The following is a 25,307-nucleotide window of genomic DNA, read 5'->3' as shown; positions in this document are numbered from 1 at the left end:
TCAGCCTCCTAGTGGCATCAAGATATACCCACAGTCTCTGTGTCCCCCAATGGAGCCGACTGAAAAATATGTTTATTCTTATGTCTTTGCAAAGTTTCATTTGCTCAATGCAGCCTTGCTCAAGCATCGTGGACCAGTCTACATTGGGCAGCTGAAACGTTAAGGACATGTATATTAAAATGTAGTTTTTAGTTTTATTTGTAATGTAGCAATCTTTCATCCTGAACCTTTATCTACCATCTATCTTATTCAGTATAGTACATCTGAACAGTGTTCAAGTACCTGTGAATTAGCATCCAACTCAACAATTTTGTCATTGGTAGGAGAAGATTCACTGTATACTTTGTAGGCAACTTCTAGTGTTTCTGTCTGCTTTATACTCAGTGGCCTCCATCTTGTCTTCTTTTTTGTCTCCCAAACTACATCAGAGCTAAAAAAAATTAAAAATAAATAATTATATGTACTATTCAGAATTAAAGGCATAATAATATAGAATAAAATATTCAGGGTATAATTAACTGTCCTAAATGCCACATTCTGTTTAAAAGGGTTATCCAGGAATAGAAAACAGAGCTAATTTCTTTCAAATCAACAGTGAAGAGCAATATGAACAAGAAAGTAGGGGTCATATTTGGCTTTTTGAGAGCAAATTTTGCTCGGGGGGCATGTCGCATTTAGGAAGCCCATATGGTGCCAGGACAGCAAAAAAAAAAAAAAAAAAACACATGGCATACCATTTTGGAAACTAGACCCCTCACAGAATGTAATGAGGGGTACAGTGAGCATTTACCCCCTACTGGTGTCTGACAGATCTTTGGAACAGTGGGCTGTGCAAAATTTTTCATTTTCACGGACCACTGTTCCAAAGATCCGTCAGACACCTGTGGGGTGTAAATTCTCACTGCACCCCTTATTACATTCCGTGAGGGGTGTAGTTTCCAAAATGGTCACATGTGGGTGTGTTTTTTTTTTTTTTGCGTTTTTCAGAACCGCTGTAACAATCAGCCATCCCTGTGCAAATCACTTCAAATGTACATGGTGCACTCTCCCTTCTGAGCCTTGTAGTGTGCCCCCAGAGCACTTTGCGCCCACATATGGGGTATCTCCGTACTCAGGAGAAATTGCGTTACAAATTTTTGGGGGGCGTTTTTCCCTTTTACCTCTTGTGAAAACGAAAAGTATAGGGCAACACCAGCATGTTAGTGTAAAAATGTTTATTTTTTTACACTAACATGCTGGTGTAGACCCCAACTGTTCCTTTTCATAAGGGGTAAAAGGAGAAAAAGCCCCCCATAAAACAGTGTACGTGTGTATATGTAGTGTTTTACCCTTTATTTTATGTTAGTGTAGTATAGTGTTTTTAGGTTACATTCACACTGGATGCAGATTACACTGAGTCTCCCGCTAGGAGTTTGAACAGTGTAGTGTTTTTAGGTTACATTCACACTGGATGCAGATTACACTGAGTCTCCCGCTAGGAGTCTGAACAAAAAAATCTGCACCAGTTGCAGCTGCCACAAATTAAATTCCCTCATGGCCTTTCTGCCGAAAGGCCAAGAGGGAATTTCATTTGTGGCAGCTGCAACTGGTGCAGATTTTTTTGTTCAGATAAATATATTAATGTAGGAGGAGTAGATATTATCTGTAGGGACTTTATTTGTTGCAGGACGAAGAACGTTGTCTATTGTGTACGCTGCAGCTGCAATAGATTCTACATTGGGTGCACTACCCGTGCAATCAATGTATGATTTAAAGAGCATGCCAGTTCTATCAGGACAGGCAAAGGATCGCCTCGACTGATAGCGCACATGCGGGACTGTCATAATAGCGACATCACCGCAATGAGGTTTTTCGGCATTGAAAGAGTCTATCCTGCAGCTGTAGTGGACATCAAGAGGCTCGTCCTTCAAAAAGAAGGACGTTGGATTTTAAGGACCGATGCCCAAGACAGCCTTGGGTTAAACAACAGGCTGGATATGAGCGTGTTTATTTAATGTTTTGCTTAGCGGCATTGGTTTACATTTTATTGTGTCAGAATACCGGCTTTGTTTTTAACAGTTATGTTAACACCCCCTTCCGTCACGTGACCATAGAGGTGAATTTACCTGGGTCAGGTGTAGGAAGAGGTGTGGTCTGAGAAAGCGCCCATTTGTTGGCGTGAAAGCTTACCTGTACACCGGCGTTCCTGGCGTCCAGCTTGTTTTTGCCATCACCTGAATAAAGAAATATTTTGCACCGCAACTGAGACTGGATTTTCGTGAGTGCTCCCCCTACTTTCTTGTTCATATTGCTCTTCACTGTTGATTTGCTATGCTGTCCGCAAGGGGTTAGAGTACCGAAGATTGGTGACTGGTGCACCGCATGCGGTGAACCACTCTAGAGGGCTGTTCACACTTGCCCTCATTATCTGATGTGTCACTGTAGGTCTGCATGAGGTCTGCCAATCACTTTGTCTACATTCCGTAATTTCTTTAAAAAATAGCTGTCTGTCAAATTGGCTCAATTCACTTCAATGGAACTGAGCTTCAGAACCACACTCAACCTGGACATAGACGGGAGTGTTTCTTTGTAAGAAATTAGCTCTGTTTTTCTATTCCTGGATAACCTCTTTAATAATCTGGTACACCATAAAGCATACATTGAATTTTTCCTTGTATTTGGGTTGCTAATTTAAAGCTCTAAATATGTAAAAGAAAAGTAGTGTTTATTCTTTCATTATTTTTATTTTATGTCCCGGGGGTGGCCATACAGGAGACACATGCTTCTTTCCTGTAAACACAGTTCAACAGGATGTGTGTGTAGCGGTGGTTAAAAATTATTTATCGCAGTTTGTGATTTCAAGTTGTTAGCTTCTACCCACTGAACAAACTGACCTAAATACAGAAGATTTAAACTTGCCTGGTGATACCAATGTAGGAGACTTCTTGTTTTGAAAAATTATTTACTAAAGAAAATCCAAGGTTAGACAACGACACAGTGACCTCCTGCTCTGCAAGTTCTGCTTTTTCACTGTCATAGGTTACTTGGAAAACTTTTTCATCTTCAGTAAACATTACAATCCTTTGTAAACCTTCCAGGAAGGACACCAAATAGACAATGCTATTCTCCATTCTAAGGTATTCAACTCGATCCTAAAAGACACCATATATGACTTAAGTATTGACAGAAATAAAAATCATAGTCGGACATACAGAGCACAATTATATTTTTTTAATTCAAAAGGTTTTAACTGAATTATCTAGATGGAACTAGATGGAATCTAGATGGAACTAGTTGGAATCACTCTGCTACACAGAGTGCTGAAACCCCTATACTCTAGCAAAAAACCCAGCTGTAGGAACCCCATTGATCAGCAAGTGACATCATATTCTATGATAAAAATAAAACCTTTAATTTACCCATTTCCATTTACCCAAAATATGCCATGAAGTAGAGTATCCATATTGTTTTGGAGATTCCGTTTTAATTAAGGAATTAAATTAAGTTTCATATTTCATGTGTAAATACTGAAGATTGAACTAACCTCTATCTGAGTGACCGTGCCACTGCTTGCACCACATATCCAGTTTAATGCTCTTTCACTAGTTGGATCTTCCCATGCAAATAATGTTGCTTTTCCTGGAGGCAAAGTGTCTTTCTCCCCATTAACAGAACTGAAAAAGACACAAAAAGAAACTTTTACAACAGCTTTATTTTTTTTTTATTTCACCCACCACTTATATAGGGGGGGGGGGGGGGGGAATTAATAACTAGTACCAGCAACACTTAAATAGTACCTTTCATGATCTATGGAAGGAGGATACGTTTAAAGCTCCAGGGTAATGTCGTAACCCAAGACTTGCTCTGAGACTGTTGCAATCAAAGAATGTTTTTCCAAAAACTATGGGTCTATAGGACTTCCAGATATTCATCCTCTGATTTAGTTACTTTTAGAGCAACTCTTTGGTTATGAGATTGCCTGGGAGCTTTAAATGTATTCTACCGCCAAAGATTCTGATAGGTACCCTTTAAAAGGTAAAAGAATGCGTAAAATACTTGCACATGCTTAAGATCTATGGCAGCAGGATATGTTTAACCCCTTTGCTCAACAGCCTGTTTTGACCTTAACCCCTTAAGGACCACAGGGTTTTCCACTTACGTTTTTTCCTCCTCACCTTTTAAAAATCACAACCCTTCCAATTTTGCACCTAAAAATCCATTTGATGGCTTATTTTTTGCGCCATCTATTCTTTGCAGTGATGTCATTTTACCCAAAAAATCTACGGCGAAATGGAAAAAAAAATAATAATTGTGCGATGAAATTGAAGAAAAAATGCCATTTTGTAAATTTTGGGGGCTTCCGTTTCTACGTAGTACATTTTTCAGTAAAAATGACACCTTATCTTTATTCTTTAAGTCCATACGATTAAAATGATACCCTACTTATATAGGTTTGATTTTGTTGTACTTCTGGAAAAATTCATAACTACATGCAGGGAAATTTATACGTTTAAAATTGTAATCTTCTGACCCCTATAACTTTTTTATTTTACCACATACGGGGTGGTATGAGGGATAATTTTTTTGAGCCGTAATCTGGTTTTTAGCGGTACCATTTTTGTATTGATCAGCCTTTTTGATCGCTTTTTATTCATTTTTTCATGATATGTTATTGTTCTCCCTGACGAAGGAAGCCGTGCTTCTGAAACGCGTTGGAGGTATCTTGGATCTGATCTCGTACCGTAGTGACGTCACTAACCGGTCTTCGTTAAGCCGCGAACTGGGGTTATCACGGTAGAGAACGCTACCAGCCGGAGCGTACTCCCGTAATCTCCAATTGGATCTTCAGCAAAAAGGATATGCATTCTCCGCTACATCACAGAACATAGAAGAATAATCAAGGAAAATCAGCTTAAATAATCGCAAGTAAAACCTCTGATATATCTGCACTGTATTATCACTATCAAGTATAGTCACAGGTGTGCGCACGACCATAATATAGAAGTCCGTTCAATTTGCTCAGTCAGTGATGTCCCGTGCGTACAACCATAGAGACGCAGGAGGACCACAGGATCATCGCAGGAGGACGCGAGTTGGCCAGGGAATGGTAAGTGACTGGCGGCGCGTTATCTTCTTCAGTGTTCTGGTCACCGCTCCCCCGGTACTGGCATCTCCTGCTATGGTCCATAGGCCATAGCAGTAGATTGTGACCCCGGGCCGGAGGAGCGGTGACCGGATCACAGTGGGGGCAGTACAGACATACAGCCTCCAGCCATACACTGTATATGGCTGGAGGCTAAGGCTGTATGTCTGTGGGGAAGGGGGGGGGGGGAGCTGACAACCTAATGTGGGGGGAGCTGCCTACTATTATGGGGGGAGCTGCCTACTATTATGGGGGGGAGCTGCCTACTATTATGGGGGGGGAGCTGCCTACTATTATGGGGGGGGGGGGGAGCTGCCTACTATTATGGGGGGGGAGCTGCCTACTATTATGGGGGGGGAGCTGCCTACTATTATGGGGGGGGAGCTGCCTACTATTATGGGGGGAGCTGCCTACAAATGTTGGGCGAGCTGCCTACAAATGTTGGGCGAGCTGCCTACTATTGTGGGGAAACTGCCTACTATTGTGGGGAAACTGCCTACTATTGTGGGGAAACTGCCTACTATTGTGGGGAAACTGCCTACTATTGTGGGGAAACTGCCTACTATTGTGGGGGGAACTGCCTACTAATGTTGGGGAACTCCCGACCTAATGTTGAGGAGCTGGCAATCTAATGTGGTGGAACTGGCAACCTAATGTGGGGGAACTGGCAACCTAATGTGGGGGAACATGCTGCCTACCTAATGTGAAGGGGAACTATACTGCCTTCTTAATGTGGGGGGGGGGGAAATATACTGCCTACCTAATGTGGGGGAACATGCTGCCTACCTAATGTGGGTGGAACTATACTGCCTACCTAATGTGGGGGAACTATACTGCCTACCTAATGTGGGGGGAACTATATTGCCAACCTAATGTGGGGGAACATGCTGTCTACTAATGTGGGGGAACATGCTGCCTACCTAATGTGGGGGGAACTACAAGGTACTGTACATTGCAGTAGGAGGGGTAGTCTTATATGGCGAGTATATCCCAAACTCTACATTTTAACTTTAAAAGTTGGGGGTCGTCTTATACACCCAGTCGTCTTATACGCCGGCATATACGGTATATATCTAATTTTAATACCATTTACTCCAAAACCAGATATCTAACAATTCACTAATATATATATATATATATATATATATATATATATATATATATATATATATATACATTTTTGTTCAAATTAGAGCACAAAGAATAACCCTGCATAAAACAAACATACCATACCAATTGTCCGACTTCTTCCATCTCAGCCAGGTATGTGTAATCATTAATGTAAGCGCGTACTGTAACAGATTTGTAAATAACTTCTATTAAAAAAATCGTAATCCTTCCGGTACTTTTTAGGGGCTGTATACTAAAGGGAAATCCAAAAAAGAAATGCATTTCCTCTGATGTCATGACCACAGTGCTCTCTGATGACCTCTGCTCTCCATTTTAGGAACTGTCCAGAGCAGGAGAAAATCCCCATAACAAACATATGCTGCGCTGAACAGTTCCTAAAATGGACAGCAGAGGTCAGTAGAGAGCACTGTGGTCATGACATCAGAGGAAATGCATTTCTTTTTTGGATTTCTCTTTAGTTTACAGCCCCTAAAAAGTACTGGAAGGATTAAGATTTTTTAATAGAAGTGAATTACAAATCTGTTTAACTTTCTGGCACCAGTTGACTTAAAAAAAAAAAAAAAAAAAGTTTTCCACGGGAGTACCCTTTAATGACCAAGGGCTTTTTTTCAAATCTGACATGTCTCTTTATGTGGTAATAACTTTGGAATGCTTTTACTTATCAACGCAATTCTGAGATTGTTTTTTCGTGACATATTGTACATCATTTACGTGTAAAAAAAAAAAAGTGATAACATTTTTATAAATTGGCGATATTTGCAAGAAATTTGAAAAAAATAAAATTTTTGGCTACTTTCAACTGTTATATATCACATAAGTATCTAAAACTAAACTTTTTTTTATCAGATACATATTTAAATTTATTTACTTAAAAAAAAAAATTTGAATACGTTATAAGACTTCAATCTTTATTAACATTTTTTACAATTTTGCATCTTGTTTTTACGCATTAACCCACGTTTGTAAATGCTCATTATTGTTAAAATTATGAAAATCCCACCAAATGACCTTATTTTGAAAACTAGACCCCCTAAGGAATTCATCCAGGGGTGTCATGAGTATTTTGACCTCACGGTTTTTGGAGCAAACTTATGAAAAACTGGTAGAAAAAAATCATTTTTTTGCACAAATGCGTCACTTTAAAAGACATTTATTTTGTACTGTGCACATAAAAAGAAAATGCACCACAAAACTTATAACCCCATTTCTTCTGTGGTCAGAAACATCCCCTTTGTGGTCCTTACTCGAAATCTAGACACATGGCAGGGTCCAAAACGATAGGAGCCCCCAGAGGATTTCAGAGCATCAATTTTGCTTGGGAATGTTTCAGGCCCCATTGCACACTTGTCATAACAAATAAATTCCCCATAATGTACCCCATTTTGAACACTAGACCCCCTAAGGAATTCATCCAGGGGTGTCATGAGTAATTTGACCTCACAGTTTGTGGAGCAAACTTATGCAAAGAAGGTGGAGAAAAGGAAAAATTATTTTTTTCCTCCAATGTTTCACTTTAAAGTAATTTACTTTTTACTGTGCACATGAACATAACAAAATGAACCACACAATGTATAACCCCATTTCTTCTGTGATCAGAAATATTCCTGTTGTGGTCCTTACTCGAAGTCTGGACACATGGCAGGATCCAAAGTAATAGGAGCCCCCAGAGGATTTCAGAGCATCAATTTTGCTATTGTACACTTCTTGAGATAATATATGAAAGGATATATGAGCTACATTTTTTTTTTAGGAAAGTGCCTCCTTGAAGAAAATTTCACCCATTCAAGTATTGATCTAGGGATATAATGGGAATTTTTCCTTGTTTTATTTTACTCATCAAAGTATTGATTTAGGGATATAATGGGAATTTTTTTGGCTTTGAATGGAATGTGAGATGGTAAAATGGTGAAAAAGCGGATGTAAAAAAAACAACAAAAAAAACAACAGGGAGTATGAGAAATGAATAATTTTTTACAGTTTTTTCAAATCAGTGGATGTATGGTAAGTTCGAAAGCATTCGCCAATACAGAGGCCTGGTTTAGAGGGACACGTTTCACAAATATGGGTTGTGTCCTTTCGAATCCCTCTTGCATAGCAGACGCAACAAAGTTTTTGGGGTCTCCTTTTCTTTTCTGTGGGAGGTAATATGTCGGGGAAATGCTGTCCATGGACAATTGTTGAGACCCCCATTTGGGAAGAACTGGTTGCCTCTTCTTCCTGGTCCCCAAGTATGAGTGGTTTAATCACTGCTTCCTGGAATTCTAAGAAGGTCACTACATGACCAACATTTCTATAAAGGACAAAGGAATTATATAGCCCAACTTGGGTCAAGTACACGGACACCTTTTTATACCATGCCTCAGATTTTCTCAAGGCGCTGTAGGGCTACAAGACCTGATCGGAAAGGTCCACCCCTCCCATAGATTTATTATAATCCTGGATACACACAGGCTTGATGTTTTGCTCTGTGGTTCCGCTGATTGGGACTGGGGTTGACTGGTCACCATGGAGTGTTGTCAACACAAGGACCTCTCGTTTGTCCTTGTATTTGAGCAACATCAAAGTGTCTGAACAAACAGCCCTACTTTGTCCTCTGGGCACTTGTGTAGCAATAAAAGCTTTAGGTAGGTATTTTTGATTTTTTCTGATGGTGCCACATGCAACTGTACTTCAGGCAGCAAGGGACTTCAGAAATTGTCAATATACACATGGTAACCGTGTGTACCATGTAAGGGATGGATTAAATCCCATACTATCCTCCCACTTGTTTTAAGGACAGGGGGATAATCTGGGGCTGAATGTATATATATTTTCCTTCATAAACCCTAAACTTAAAAGTATAACCTGTTTCCCTTTCACAAAGTTTGTAGAACTTTATTCCATACCTAACCCTTATATTGGGAAGGTATTGCCTGAAACGTAGCCTGCCCTTATAATGGGCCAGAGATTCATCCACTGAAATGTGTTTTTGTGGTGTATAAACTTGACTAAATTTAGAATTGTAATGGGTAATTATAGGCCACATTTTAAATAGCCTATCAAAGGCAGGGTCACTTTGGGGTAGGCATTCATCATTATTATCATAATGCAGGAATCTCAATAAAATTTCAAATCGAGACCTAGACATAACAAGGGGGTAAAGAGGGGTATGGTATAGGAGGTCTGTATCCCAGTAGGACCTTGTGTTTTTTTTTTTTTTGGGGGGGGGGGGGGGGGAATTTAGTACAAGTCCCCAAAACGTGCACATTTCTGTGGCATCAGTAGGGGTCCATTCGTGGGGCTTAGCATAATATTTGCTGGGATTGCCTGCAATGAATTGCTTCGCATACAAAAAAATTTCAGCCACCATGAGGTTTATCAGGTCATCCGAGAAAACCAATTAAAAAAAATGAAAATCTGTTGTGTCTACATGGATGCCTGGGGTGGCTGTAAAATCGAGGATCTGGGGTATAAAATTATTAGTGGCGATTCATGTAGGGACATCTGAACTTGGCTGCTCTTGTGCACTAAGCCCAGGGAAACTTTCAGGTAATTCATCAGATGAGGATTCTGATGATACTAAATATTCCAGATCCATCTCATAGGCCTCTTCTGCGCTGTAGAAACGCTTAGTCATTTTTGGTGGACAGTTATGGCGGTACCACTAGGTGTCTCAACTCCCTACTGATGGCACCCTAGAAAAAGATCTGTGAGGCAGGTGAAATGTAAAAACTGACAAGTGTCAGTGAACGCTGGTATGTGACAACTGCAACCCCAACTGCAGGCGAAATGTAAAAACTGACAGATGTCACTAAACGCTGGTATGTGACAAATGCAACACCAATTTCGCCTTTAACTAATTGTTTTTTTCTTTTTATAACAAGAGCTTGAAAAACTTTCTATGGAGTGACCCTGCCTAACAGAGCACTCACCCTAACAAGGGTGACTACAACCTTTAGACTTTCCCTAGACGCTAACTAAAAATGTATTTTTTTTTTATACTCAAAAAACTGAGAAAAAAAACTGCAAAAATTACAGGTGTCAAATGCAGGCGGACAGCAATGAGGTACAGGGTGGTGATGACGGTACCCCGAGGTGTCTCAACTCCCTGCTGATGGCACCCTAGATAAAGATCTAGGAGGCAGGCAAAATGTAAAAAAAAAAATTACAAGTGTCACTAAACGCTGGTACGTGACAATTGCAACTCCAATTTTGCCTTTAACAAATTATAATTTTTTTTCTTTATATTTAAAAAAAAAAAATTTTATAACAAGAACTTGAAAAACTTTCTACGGATTGATCCTGCCTAACAGAGCACTAGCCCTAATAATGGCTAATCTAACCTTTAGACTTTCCTTAGACGCTAAGACGCTTAGACAACTGACAGGATGACAACTGGCAGGATGGGCACGGACCGTGAAGGGGTTAATGTATAATGTCACTGCGGGTGATCTGGCAGTGAAGGGGTTAACAGAGACTGACAGGATGATCAGTGATGATCAGTGACAGGCTGACAGGTGGCAGGATTATCTCTCTCTGCTCCTTCCTGCCTCACTGTCACTGTACTGAAGAGGTTAATGGGGGCTTTTTTGGAACATTTGGGGGCAATCTAATCAATTTCTCTGGCTCTTCTGCACTGGCTGCTTCTTCGATCGCTTCTCTCCTCACACTGAAGCGTCGGAGACAGCCAGCAGGAGGAGCCAGGCTTCCAGGGGCAGAAAACGCTTGCTATTGGTACGCTGTCAACCAATAGCAGCGATCCTGGATGGTGACGCACCTTGCCAGGCAGTGTGTCGCTGCCGGGATCGCGAAACTGTTGCAGTGCCTGGGGACACTGTGACAGTTTTCATTCATCAGGTACATGTACATGGTGTTGCGGGAAGTCATCCCAAATCACCATGTACATTAATTAACAGTGTGTATTTTACAGTTGAAAACTGGCCACTAGGGGTCTCCCTCCTAGTGGCCGGCTGCAGCCTGGAGTGACGTCACGCTTGAATTCGGACTGATGCTGGCCTGGCAATCAGTCGGAATTTATTGAGGCTGTGCTCGCTCCCTGCCTGTCAATCAGACAGGCGGGAGTGAGTGCTCAGAACAGAAGAAGCGCATTGGCTCCCCTGCTCCCTGGCCCCGCACGCCGGCACCGCCTCCCGGCATCCCGTCACTGCTGCCGGTGTGAGGTGAGATTTGTCCTGCAGTATGGTATGAGGGGGGAGCGGATTGCGTGGCGGGCGGGGTCCCGGGGGGGGATGAGTGAATTTTATTTGCACGGTTGCTGTGATCTGCGATACCTGGAACCAATGGTCTGGCAGATTCAAGGCCTCATAATAATGAGGCCTTGAATCTGCCAGACCATTGGTTCCAGGTATCGCAGATCACAGCAAATCACTGACATGTGACAGATGGGGGGGGGACGGACGAGGGGGGGGAGGAGGAGGTGGTGGCGCCGCGGAAGGATATTGTTTTCAACACAGGGTGCCTCCAGCTGTTTCACCACTACAACTCCCAGCATGCCCTGACAGCCAATAGATGTCAGGGCAAGCTGGGAGTTGTAGTGGTGAAACAGCTGGAGGCACCCTGTGTAGAAGAACTAAGGGCGGAAGTGTCGCCCCCCCCCCCCCCCCAGCAGGCATCAGTGATGTCGCGCCTGCTGGGGAAGTCTTCCTGGTAGTGAGCACACTACCAGGCAGACAAAATGCAATAAAACCAGCGACCTCCAAACCAGTGGAAAATAAGGCGCTGAGGGACCAGGTGATGGATAGAGCAATCAGTTTATTCCCAACATGCAACGCGTTTCGCGGAAGAGCGCTTCATCAGGCATATGGACAGGGGGAACCGGAAGCAGTATATATACCCACACTCCAAGTTAATAGGTTAACCCCTTGGTGTCAGAACAATCATTCACCAAGGGAGTCACAAGATACAAAACTCACAATGGGTATTAACCCCTGAAGTGCCTAAAGAACAACATCACAATAGTATATCAACAACAGACACACTAATGTGCAAACAGCGCATAAATATAATAGCACTCACTAAAAAGTGCATGATGCATAAGAATAAATACATGTAGACGTACAAAACAAGGGGATAATATAAAAGACAAATAGATATAAAAATACAAATATACAAAACTACAAAAAAAAAAAATACAAAAATAATAATAATAAAAAATAATAATCATACATAATAATTACAGTCAGCGAGTGTTTTCAATAGTTTTGTTAAGTCCATTAGGGAATAAAGTGCATAATTTAAATATCCAATAAGATTCTCGATTAATTAGTTTTTGTAATCTATTTTGAACGGTATTAGGAATCATTTCTAATATCATCAATTTCAAACTAGCTGTGTCCCTATTGTGAAGCCAAGTAAAGTAACGGGACACACTGTGCAGCATGAATCCATTTTTTATATTGGATCGATGCTTATTCATACGAGCCCGTACTGGCTGCACAGTGTGCCTGACATACTGAAGATGACAATCGCAAGTCAATAAATAAACTACAAAAGAACTCTCACAATTAAATGAACCCTTAATAAAAAACACATCATTAGTGATCGCTGATTTAAAAGAAACATCAGTGCACACCATCTCACAACAAAGACAATGCAACTTATTGCACTGCTGCATTCCACACTTGATAGCAGGTATAGGGGTAATAGTATCGTGTCTTAACCTGCTGGGGGCTAACAAATTGTGAAGGTTAGGCGATCTTCTAAATGTGACCCATGGGTGTTCCGGGACAATTTTGTTGAGAATCGGGTCATCACGAATAATAGGCCAGTGCCTACTTAAAATATCTTTGACATTCTTAGAGGCACAGTTAAAATTTGTTATAAAATTATATTTAAAATCATATTTAGAATTCTTGTCCCTAGAGCTAATATTCACACAACCCTGAGTGGAAACGAAATCGCTCTGTTTTAGATTTTTTACCTTATTGTAAGCATTATAAAGAAGGGGTACGGGGTAACCCTTACTAACAAAGCGTTGTTTTAAAGTGCGAGCTTGCATAATAAAATCAGAATCTAAAGTGCAGTTTTTACGAATACGCAAATATTGACCATAAGGTACGTTTTTTTAACCATTTCGGATAGTGTGCAGTGGAAAAATCTAAAAAAAACTGTTGACATCTACACTTTTAAAATATGTCTCAGTAAAAATCCCTCCATCACTGTCCCTCCTAATTAAAAGGTCTAAAAATTCAATATGAGTGTTAGAAAAATGGGGGGTAAATTTGGTTGGGGTCCCCTGAACAGGCAGATCAATTTGTTTGTTAGCTTAATCAAAATAATTGGGGCCTCAAATTTACCCCCCATTTTTCTAACACTCATATTTAATTTTTAGACCTTTTAATTAGGAGGGACAGTGATGGAGGGATTTTTACTGAGACATATTTTAAAAGTGTAGACGTCAACAGTTTTTTTTAGATTTTTCCACTGCACACTATCCGAAATGGTTAAAAAACGTACCTTATGGTCAATATTTGCGTATTCGTAAAAACTGCACTTTAGATTCTGATTTTATTATGCAAGCTCGCACTTTAAAACAACGCTTTGTTAGTAAGGGTTACCCCGTACCCCTTCTTTCTAATGCTTACAATAAGGTAAAAAATCTAAAACAGAGCGATTTAGTTTCCACTGTGTGAATATTAGCTCTAGGGACAAGAATTCTAAATATGATTTTAAATATAATTTTATAACAAATTTTAACTGTGCCTCTAAGAATGTCAGAGAGATTTTAAGTAGGCACTGGCCTATTATTCGTGATGACCCGATTCTCAACAAAATTGTCCCGGAACACCCATGGGTCACATTTAGAAGATCGCCTAACCTTCACAATTTGTTAGCCCCCAGCAGGTTAAGACACGATACTATTACCCCTATACCTGCTATCAAGTGTGGAATGCAGCAGTGCAATAAGTCGCGTTGTCTTTGTTGTGAGATGGTGTGCACTGATGTTTCTTTTAAATCAGCGATCACTAATGATGTGTTTTTTATTAAGGGTTCATTTAATTGTGAGAGTTCTTTTGTAGTTTATTTATTGACTTGCGATTGTCATCTTCAGTATGTCAGGCACACTGTGCAGCCAGTACGGGCTCGTATGAATAAGCATCGATCCAATATAAAAAATGGATTCATGCTGCACAGTGTGTCCCGTTACTTTACTTGGCTTCACACAGCTAGTTTGAAATTGATGATATTAGAAATGATTCCTAATTCCGTTCAAAATAGATTACAAAAACTAATTAATCGGGAATCTTATTGGATATTTAAATTATGCACTTTATTCCCTAATGGACTTAACAAAACTATTGAAAACACTCGCTGACTGTAATTATTATGTATGATTATTATTTTTTATTATTATTATTATTATTTTTGTATTATTTTTTTTTGTAGTTTTGTATTTTTGTATATTTGTATTTTTATATTATCCCCTTGTTTTGTACGTCCACATGTATTTATTCTTATGCATCATGCACTTTTTAGTGAGTGCTATTATATTTATGCGCTGTTTGCACATTAGTGTGTCTTTTATTGATATACTCTTGTGATGTTGTTCTTTAGGTACTTTAGGGGTTAATACCCATTGTGAGTTTTGTATCTTGTGACTCCCTTGGTGAATGATTGTTCTGACACCAAGGGGTTAACCTATTAAACGGGTACTCCGCCCCTAGACATCTTATCCCCTATCCAAAGGATAGGGGATAAGATGTCAGATCGCTGGGGTCCCTCTGCTGGGGACCCCGGGGATCGCTGCTGCAGCACCCCGCTATAATTACTGCGCAGAGCAAGTTCGCTCTGCACGTAATGACAGGCAATACAGGGGCCGGAGCATCGTTACGTCACGGCTCCGCCGCTCGTGACGTCACGGCCTGCCCCGTCAATACAAGTCTATGGGAGGGGGCATGGCGGTTGTCACGCCCCCTGCCCTAGACTTGCATTAAGGGGACGGGCCGTGATGTCATGAGGGGCGGAGCCATGACGTCACGCTGCTACGGCCCCTGTATCGCCCGTCATTACGCACAGAGCGAACTCGCTCTGTGCAGTAAAGATGGAGGGGTGCCGCAGCGGCGATCCCTGGGGATAGGGGATAAGATGCCAGGGGCGGAGTACCCCTTTAACTTGGAGTGTGTATATATACTGCTTCCTGTTCCCCCTGTCCATATGCCTGATGAAGCGCTCTTGTGCGAAACGCGTTGCATGTTGGGAATAAACTGATTGCTCTATCCATCGCCTGGTCCCTCAGCGCCTTATTTTCCACTGGTTTGGAGGTCGTTGGTTTTATTGCATTTTATTGTGGAGTGGCAGCAGAGGGATCCACATATATGCTCTTCTCCAAGTTGTGCTGGCCTTTGCACAACTTATATTGGTAAGCACATTTTTTACCATCAACATTTCTTTTATTATCATTTATTTGCACCATGGAGCGCTCCTCTTTGTCGTTTTTGTAGGCAGACAAAAAAGCATTTTTAATATAGTAAAAAAAAAAAAACTTAAGGCAGGGAGGGGGTTAGGGAGAGATGGACAATAGGCAGGGACAGAAAAAAAAAAAGGATGGTGGGAGCTACCCTTTAAAAGGTAAAAGCATGCGTAAAATACTTGCACATGCACAAGATACCTCTATTCTCATTATAGGACAAGTAAAGTAACACATAGGCCTCATTTACTAAGCATGTTGGGTTTTTACTAGTCTGAAATGTTGTTTTCCAACTTGCAGGATTACACTCTATTTACTATGGGGATTCACAGACTTCTAAGTCGGGAACATTTTCTGACCTACAACGCCCCCCCTTTGAGGCAGACCACGCCCCTTTTCCTGGCTTTCCACAATTCAATGTCGGATTTGTCGGATTTTCCTGCCCACACTGATGCAGACATGTCGCAGACAGTATGCGCCAAAATAATTTGGAATAACCAGACAAAAACTAGTCAGTTTTATCTTAGTAACTTAGTTTGTATAATCTGATTAGATTACAACTAGGTATAGATCACACATTACTTCCAATATCATATAGCATCATACACATTGTAGAAAACTTTTTAGAAAAAAGTTTTCACAAATTTCTGAGCAACTGCTTATTTTATAAGAAATTTGGCTTTTCCAGTGTTTTGTGCAAAAATGTAAGGGTTGTGCAAAAATTTGAGACTTTACACCAGTTTGCTAGTGTCATTGTAAGTGCTGTCTATAGCAACCAATCAGAGCATTTACCAGATCAATATGAAACATGAAAGCTGACCACTTGACAACTTGATAAACCTATTATGTTGTACATTGAGATACAAAAAATCACTCACCTTTGACAGAATTCAATGATTTCTGACTTTGTATCATTGATTACAAGAAAAGGTGCTGACCCTGCAAGGTAGTCTGAGAATGTGATAACAGTGGAGTAGTCTCTTGGGGTGACATCCACTAATATGCCGCCAAGCTATAACATGAGAAAACAACTTAGGTTTACATGCTGCATATGAACTAGTAGGGCACAAAGCATTAATTAGAGGGGTTCTTCTCTTTGGACAATCTCTACTTCTTAGATGGGTCCCCTTATAACAGGCTTATTACAAAGTATCCAGTGATCATGTGTTACCTGTACTATAACCTGGAATAAATGTTAGGTGTCACTACAGTGGAGACTGGGCATTACACAATGTCGAAGCAAATCAATATACAGTGATGAGGACCCCTCCTCTTTTAATTCAGATTTTTCTACTGGGGTATATGAAAACGAGTTTTCTAATGTGGTATGTAGTTCATAGTTTAAGAGTGTAAGAGTTACCTTATCATCAAGGCAAAGTAAAGTGCAGTTGTCTGGTTTATTAAAATAAATGTTCTTTGGAGGTTTTTGGGAGCCTTCAACGTGAACACTCAATTTATTATTGCTGTTTTTAGGCCAAAAAGGTACACACTGGAAAAAATAAAAGAGAAGAATGTGATAGGATTTATTTATAAAGAGCTATAAACTTCAAGGCAGTCATACAAGTCAAGGGGGGTGTTAATACAAAGGATGTGGAGGTACACATACACCAGAAAGAAAGTAAATAAACAGCATTAAAAACTTACAAAATAAAGAGACAGATTAAATATTAAATATAGAGATGAAAGAAACAATCACATGTACAGGATTTGCTGCATATTTGATGCATAATAAACTGCATTATAAACTGCTCCCCGCCGGCCCCGTAAGTAGTCCCCTGGGCGAGGAGCTTCTCCCACCTAGTCCCGTTCTTTGGCCGGCAGCGATGCCCCCTCCACTTGATTGATGGCCCGCATCATTGCTCTGCTCACTGAACAGAAGGAGCAGAGCAATGATGCGGCCCGTCAATGAAGTGGATGGGGCGTCGCTGCCGACAGAAGAACGGTACTAGGTGAGAAAACTGCCGGCAGAGAGCAGTTTACAAGTTCATATCCTCGCCATCCCCGCAGGCAGGCACGTCCCCTGGGGATGGGTGAGGAGAAAGATTTTACCCTATATAACGCTTTGCCAAGCAAGTAAAATCTGATGATTGGTTCCCTTTAAAGCTTCATATTTTATTCTGTGAATTCAGTGTAAACTAAATGACTGAACACCTGCATCAAATCTGCTTCAAATCTGCATCTTCAAATCCTGCACATCAAGTATGGGCAGGATTTTGTACGTGTGAATACACCCTTATGGTGTGAGTTTGCAATTGTTTTTCATTAGGGTATTTTGCTTTTTAACCACAGCATGGACCATTCAAAGTCTGTGTGTGAGCAGTACAAGACAGGATCTATTTCCAGAATTTACATTTAAACAGCATTTCCATTCAATTACATTAAACAGAGGTATTGAAAATGGGATCAACTGAAGCACAAACTATATTAGAAAGTTGCACATCTTCTCAATATACTATAATCAAGATTGTGGGTTGGTTAGCCCTCCTCTGTGCTCTCTCTTGTCTGATAGGACTCCTCTGTGCTCTCTCCTGTCTGATAGTACACCTCTGTGCTCCCTCCTGTCTGATACTACTCCTCTGTGCTCTCTCCTGTCTGATACTACTCCTCTGTGCTCTCTCCTGTCTGATACTACTCCTCTGTGCTCTCTCCTGTCTGATACTACTCCTCTGTGCTCTCTCCTGTCTGATACTACTCCTCTGCTGAGCTCTCTCCTGTCTGATACTACTCTTCTGAGCTCTCTCCTGTCTGATAGCACTCCTCTGTGCTCTCTCCTGTCTGATTATACTCCTCTGTGCTCTCTCCTGTCTGATACTACTCTGTGCTCTCTCCTGTCTGATAGTACTCCCCTGTGCTCTCTCCTGTCTGATAGTACTCCTCTGTGCTCCTCCCTGTCTGATACTACTCCTCTGTGCTCTCTCCTGTCTGATAGGCCAGGAGAGAGCACAGAGGAGTACTATCAGACAGGAGAGAGCACAGAGGAGTAGTATCAGACAGACAAGTGCTAGCCCACCCTCATTGGACTTTGTCCATTCCTGTGCTTCAGCTTGGACAAAGCCATGATTTTATAAGCCATAACTTCTATATTAAGGAAATAAAAACATTTTATGAAGTATATTAGAAAGGTTAATGTTTTGCCAAGATGTACACCATAAAAAGTTTTTGTATCTGACAGTGCTCATTTAAGGACCCACCCATTGTTATTGATAAAAATTATGTACTGATTATACTGAGAAAGTTGGAAATGCCTTTAAATGTCTTGCTATTTTTACTAAAATATTAAAGAAAAAGACAATTTATTGTAATTTAGTTAAAATAACACTCACCTGTCCAGAGCCAACTACAACTACTCTCTCAGTGCCCTCTTCAATGATATCCACCTTGTAAATGCTTCTATTGGTAATCATAAAAAATGGAGTAAACGTGACAATTCTGGTGAGATTGAAACTGCTGGCATATATGGAGACACCAACCTAAAATGAAAAATATAGCAAATTATGAATATGTACAGACACATGCCTGTGTGTTATGATAGTGTATGTAAAACCTGTATTTACCTGGTACTCCAGTTGTTTACTCTTGCACTTTACGGAGCCATGCGTACCAACTGTATCCATGGAAAAGGGATCAGATAATTCACTGTCAGTTATCATGAGCTGCACCTGTGAAGGCAGCATACAACACTTCATGAAATGGCTGTGACAAAACAAATTATGATGACAGTGGTGATAACTAATATAAATGATATTTTTATTGTAGATTTACTTATTTATAGCACATAATAAATTAAGTGATGAATGTCTCTTTCATTTCCTAAATGTTTTTTTGCACTTTCCTGGAGGAGCACCTTCTCTACCGGACCTTTATGCTTGGAGTAAGGGCATTCACTAAATGGAATACCTCACCACTTTCATTCACAATATTACCCACAGTTCTACACTATTGAACTCTAAGGTTAGGTTTTCACACATTTTTTTTCGTGTATTTTATTATTTTTTTTTTTTGTGGGGGGGGGGGGGGGGGAGAAACTCCAACTGCAGTTTTTGAGCCAAAGCAAGAAGTGGAAGGAGAGGAGAAGGAGAAGTCCTTCGTTTATATTCCCCATTCCTTTTGAGTACACTTCTGATGTTGGCTTAAAAACTGCAGTGGCAGTTTTCCAAACAACGCCAGAAAAAAACTTGTGTGGAAACCTTACCTAAAGAAGCTCTGCATGAATATTTTTTGCTTATATAGTACAACATGGGTTGTTGATATATATATATATATATATATATATATATATATATATTAATGTAGAGTCTTTTATGTATATCAATTTTAGTTAATGTGACATGTATGGGTCGTCTGCCAACTTAAAGGGGTATTCCAGGAAATAACTTTTTTTTTTTATATCTACTGGCTCCAGAAAGTAAAACAGATTTGTAAATGACTTCTATTAAAAAATCTTAGTCCTTCCAATCATTATCAGCTGCTGAAGTTGAGCTGTTGTTTTCTGTCGGGCAACAATTCTCTCTGCTGACATCTCTGCTTGTCTCGGGAACTGCACAGAGTAGAAGAGGTTTGCTATGGGCATTTGCTTCTAAACTGGGCGGTTCCCGAGACAGGTGTCATCAGAGAGCACTTAGACAGAAAAGAACAACTCAACTTCAGCAGCTCATAAGTACTGAAAGGATTAAGATTTTTTAATATTAGCAATTTACAAATCTGTTTAACTTTCTGGAGCCAGTTGATATATATATATATAAGATTTTTCCTGGATAACCCCTTTAATTCCTATTTCTCCTCTGATATGGCTATTTCCCATGATGCTTTGGCTTTGCAGAGAAAGAGGCAACAGTCTCATTACTGCACTGGATCTGAGTTCTAAGTGCAGTAGGTTAAAGAGCAGTGATATGGATCCCCTGTCTCCCTCATTCACACTACAGAATCTATCTATCTATCTATCTATCTATATATATATATATAAAACTCAACGTGTGTGTGTGTGTGTGTGTGTATGTATGTTCCACAAAAACTTCCAAACGGCTAAAGATATTAAAATCAAACTTGGCACACGTTACTTATATGTCAGCAATAAACATAGGATAGGTGATTTAACCCTTACTCACCCCCATTTGCCAGGGGTGGGGTTTGTGTTTAAAGTCCCATACAAGTCTATGGAAAATATATGTTACTGCATAACTTCCAAACGGCTGGAGATATTTCGATAATACTTGGTTACATGTTACTTATATGTCCACTTAAAATATATTATAGTTAATTTAACCCTTAACTACCCACATTTGTGAGGGTCGGGGTTTTTGTTTAAAGTCCCATGCAAATCAATGGGAACTGTATGTTCTCACATAACTTCTGTATGGCTGGAGATATTTCAATACCTGGTACACATATTACAGGTCGGGATATGAGGACGAGATGGGAGGTTGAGATAGGAGGTTGAGATAGGAGTTCAAGATAGGAGCACGGGATGGTCGGGATAGGAGGCCGGGATAGGAGGCCGGGATAGGAGGCCGGGATAGGAGGTCTAGATAGGAGGTCGGCATAGGAGGACGGGATAGGAGGACGGGATAGGAGGTTGAGATAGGAGGTCAAGATAGGAGGACAGGATGGACGGGATAGGAGGTGGAGATAGGAGGTGGAGATAGGAGGTGGAGATGGGAGGTCGGGATAGAAGGTTGGCATAGGAGGACAGGATAGGGGGTCGAGATAGGAGGACAGGATAGGAGGTCGAGATAGGAGGACGGGATAGGAGGTCGGGATAGGAGGACGGGATAGGAGGTCGGGATAGGAGGACGGGATAGGAGGTCGGGATAGGAGGTCGGGATAGGAGGTCGGGATAGGAGGTCGGGATAGGAGGTCGGGATAGGAGGTCGGGATAGGAGGTCGGGATAGGAGGTCGGGATATGGGGTTGGGATATGACAACAATATATGGGGATGGGATTTGAAGTCAAAAGCTTCCTCCTTTGTTGATTTTCCTCCCCAACAAGGATGAGGAAGGAAAAACCGGGCAACGCCGGGTACTCAGCTAGTATCATATAAGATTGCAGCTTTAGCCTGTCTCCTTGTGATAGGTTTCTCACTACCAGCTCTTACAAGCAGGATGCAGGAAGATTAGTGTAAATTTGCACACACTAGAGAAACCTTAACCAAAAAAAGACAAGCATCATAGGTCAGGGGGGTTTATAACTGTCGTATACCCAAAAGTGAGTAATTACCACAAAACCTTGTACTATTAAAATGTATGTTTTATTTTACAATCTTTTTTGTGTTTTTTTGTCTTCCTCAGGGGGTAATCTAATCTGTATAGTAGCTGCCTTATATACCCCCTGGCCTAATATTCTGTTTCCGGAGTGACAATGTGGCTTCCGCTCCAATATCTGCAATCGGCACACGTCCTGTGCCCATTCTGGGAATCCCGCCTCCCCCCCACGCCCACGGGCTACCAGCGTGCGCACAAGAGAGCCGACTGCTTACCATGTTCGTATTGAACTATCCTATATTCTGGGCTGGTTGTAATCCCACAAAAAGTGACCAGTGCAAATAAATAATAGTGATATCAATATACAAATACATGATCAGTGTCTATTGCAACTTTCCTTTGTTCATTACAGTTCAACACCCCAGATCAGGAGAAGGTTGAGTAACTGCATTGATGGTCTCAATAAAATGTGTTCTAAAAAGAGTGCCATTTCTTTATAGCACTTTTTCAGTGCCATCGTTAAACACCTCATAAATATTGCGCTATATATTATGCAAGCACTGTGTCACAAAAAAGAATGTCAATTGTACAATAATGTTACCTTGTTATTTTGGAAAAAGTTTTTTGGCTTAAAAGAGAAAAGGAGGGGTTTCTTGTGATCAGCAGGATGTTTTCGGTGAACATCATCAGCCTTATACTGCAGCATTCTCCCGGTCTTGTTCACCATCCAGTAGGGACAATGAATTGCTAGAATAGTTTGCCCAGTAGTGTAAGTGACATGGACAGCAATGCCCAGTTCTGAATTCTCCAGGTCTGAGATGCAATGAAATGTGACAAAATGAATATCTGGCTGCTTGCTTTGGATTGGATACTTGGCTTCCCAATTCATGTCAAGATAATTTAATAATTGCAATCTCAGTTTTGTTTCATCTACAACTGCATTGTGTATCTGGACTGAACAGCCATCTTCTATTGGAACTCGCTCATTTTCGGCACCCTGAAAAAATATTTTAAAAAAAAATGTATATACATATATAAACTATACAAAGTAATACAAAACAATCCAGAACCATTCATTAAAATAATTTTTTTGCAATATAAATATGGCCTCTAAATGTTAGGTGTTGTTTTACAATTACTCCTTTTTAAAGATTCGTACGAAGTTCCGTCTGAAAAAGGCAGTTACAAAATCCTATACGGCATGCACTATTTCTCACGTTACTATCTTCCGTCACAAAATAACGTCCGTTATTAATAATGGGCTATAACGGGTTAAAACCGCTATTAGAAAAATTCCATAGACTATAATGGGTTTTTCTAACGGCCGTATAGGATTTTGTAACTGCCGTTTTACAGCTGATTTTCAGACGGAACTTCGTACGGATCTTTAAAACAGAGTAATTTTGTAGTGTGAAAGGGGCCTAAAAAGCTATATTGGCACCATTTCATATAATTGTTTTTTTGTGCCAGGAACTTTCATTGCTCATGCAGAAGAGCTAGTAGCTATGAAGTTCTGCTGTGACTAGGTTGAGGTTGCGGTCACTAATGGGGAAGTCCTGTAGATGAGGGGTTGCTGTGACTATTACTGAAATAGATGTGGGACTTGCTTAGCTAATGGAGGTGTAGTTTGGGGTGACTACTGGGGAAGTAGAAGGGGACTGCTATAACTTCTGAGAAAGCCAATGGAGGAGGCTGCTGTGTCTACTAAGAGGTAGGTTGCCATTACTAGTTGCTTGCATCCCCATTCCTCTTCTCTTTTTAATTCAATTATAGCACATATTTCAATCACTGACACCTCATGTAAAAGAATGTATATCTAGTGTTACATGGTAACTTTAAAGAGGTTTCCCCGCCAAGGACACTCATCACCTATCCATTCAGCCCACATAAAATGGGGGAGATAACAGGAATTCTATTCTTCCCAGCCCCCATAAATAGGAAACTCATATTGTAGATAGGTAATGAGTGCCAAAGGTGGAAAAAGGTTTTTTTTTTTTGGACTCACGGTAATCTCTTTGTACCAGAAGTAGAAGTTAAAGAAATGAGTCAGATACCAAAAAAGGAAGGATATGGGTGGTTCTGGTGTACGCCAATGAATACTATGAGAAATGTCTTTTCTTTTTCTCGGTCATTTCATTGGGGGACAAAAAAGTCAATGGAACATCTTAGCTATGAGGAGCGATTAAAGGAGTTACAATTGTTTATTCTTGAGAAGAGACGTTTAAGGGGGGATATGATAAACGTATATAAGTATATTAATGGCCCATACAAAAAGTATGGAGAAAAACTGTTCCAGGTTAAACCCCCCCAAAGGACGAGGGGGCACTCCCTCCGTCTGGAGAAGAAAAAGTTTAGTCTCAAGAGGCGACACGCCTTCTTTACCATGAGAACTGTGAACTTATGGAACAGTCTACCTCAGGAACTGGTCACAGCAGGAAAAATTAACAGCTTTAAAACAGGATTAGATACATTCCTGGAACAAAATAACATTTATGCTTATGAAGAAATATAAAATCCCATCCCTTCCCCAATATCGCGCCACACCCCTACCCCTTAATTCCCTGGTTGAACTTGATGGACATATGTCTTTTTTCGACCGTACTAACTATGATATAAAATGTTCCATGGGGTGGGAAATATTTACTGCCAGACAAAATAGCCAAGTCAGGAAAGCAAGGCATTGCTGGCAACAGGACAACACAGACAGAATCAGCAAACATTAATAAAATGTTTGGACAAGAACAGGGATGAAGACCCACTAGTGAACTAGCCAGTGAAAGATCTGAGGGCGAACATGCTCTAGAGGCTCCTACAGATCCTTTCCCTGTGAACTAAATACTGCAGTGCAGGCAGAGCAGATCCAATAAGTTATGGTTGTCTAGAAGTCAGAAACAACTTGTAGAATCACCGTGCCCAACCCCAATGCAGCCTCCTTAGCTCTCCCACTTCCTCTGACACTATTTTTTTCCTTTTTCTTTCTTATGCCCAACCCTTCCCCCCCCCCCCCCCCCATGTCCTCGCTCTGTCGTCCTGTTGTCCGTGTTTGTTATGTCTGGTTGAGGTTTGTATTCCTCTGTTTTGTAGGAGCCCAATGAAGGGCCTTTTGGGATTGGCCCAGGAGATTTTTCACATATACACAATAACTGATAGTTTTAGTTTTTTTCTATTTCCTAGGTATTTTATTTGACTTACACATTGCCCTATTATGTATATTGTATTGTTTTACCTTTGTCTTGGAAAATCTTTAATAAAAAACTTACAGTTGAAAAGGAAAATAGGAGGGAATGACCCTCAGAAGTGTCGGGGGAAAAAAGAAGGACTCAAACTAAGGAGATGACCACCTCTAGCAAGGCAAATTACTAAGAGCTGAGATGCAAGGAGGCACCAATAGTGACTCTAGTGGAAAACTCCCAGGAGAGTCAAAAACCTGGTTGCATCCCATGAGCTGTAC

The 25,307-nt window shown here is 40.6% G+C and overlaps 1 protein-coding gene across 2 annotated transcripts in view; it reads right to left on the bottom strand.

Annotated features, from left to right (window-relative positions):
* Positions 1 to 25,307, bottom strand: part of VPS13A (vacuolar protein sorting 13 homolog A) — a 350,725-nt gene that overhangs the window by 78,366 nt on the left and 247,052 nt on the right. For both annotated transcript variants that reach the window (XM_056523518.1, XM_056523526.1), the window contains exons 48-55: positions 22,458 to 22,853; positions 19,214 to 19,318; positions 18,983 to 19,129; positions 17,020 to 17,148; positions 16,538 to 16,671; positions 3,524 to 3,653; positions 2,899 to 3,131; positions 283 to 430 (exon numbers count right to left, since the gene is read on the bottom strand). In XM_056523518.1, coding sequence (XP_056379493.1) covers positions 283 to 430; positions 2,899 to 3,131; positions 3,524 to 3,653; positions 16,538 to 16,671; positions 17,020 to 17,148; positions 18,983 to 19,129; positions 19,214 to 19,318; positions 22,458 to 22,853 — 1,422 coding nt within the window. The remainder of the gene's footprint in view (positions 1 to 282; positions 431 to 2,898; positions 3,132 to 3,523; positions 3,654 to 16,537; positions 16,672 to 17,019; positions 17,149 to 18,982; positions 19,130 to 19,213; positions 19,319 to 22,457; positions 22,854 to 25,307) is intronic.

The sequence above is a fragment of the Hyla sarda genome, chromosome 1, assembly GCF_029499605.1.
Source record: "Hyla sarda isolate aHylSar1 chromosome 1, aHylSar1.hap1, whole genome shotgun sequence".
In the NCBI taxonomy this organism is placed as follows: domain Eukaryota; kingdom Metazoa; phylum Chordata; class Amphibia; order Anura; family Hylidae; genus Hyla; species Hyla sarda.
This window is presented reverse-complemented; position numbering and strand designations above follow the sequence as displayed.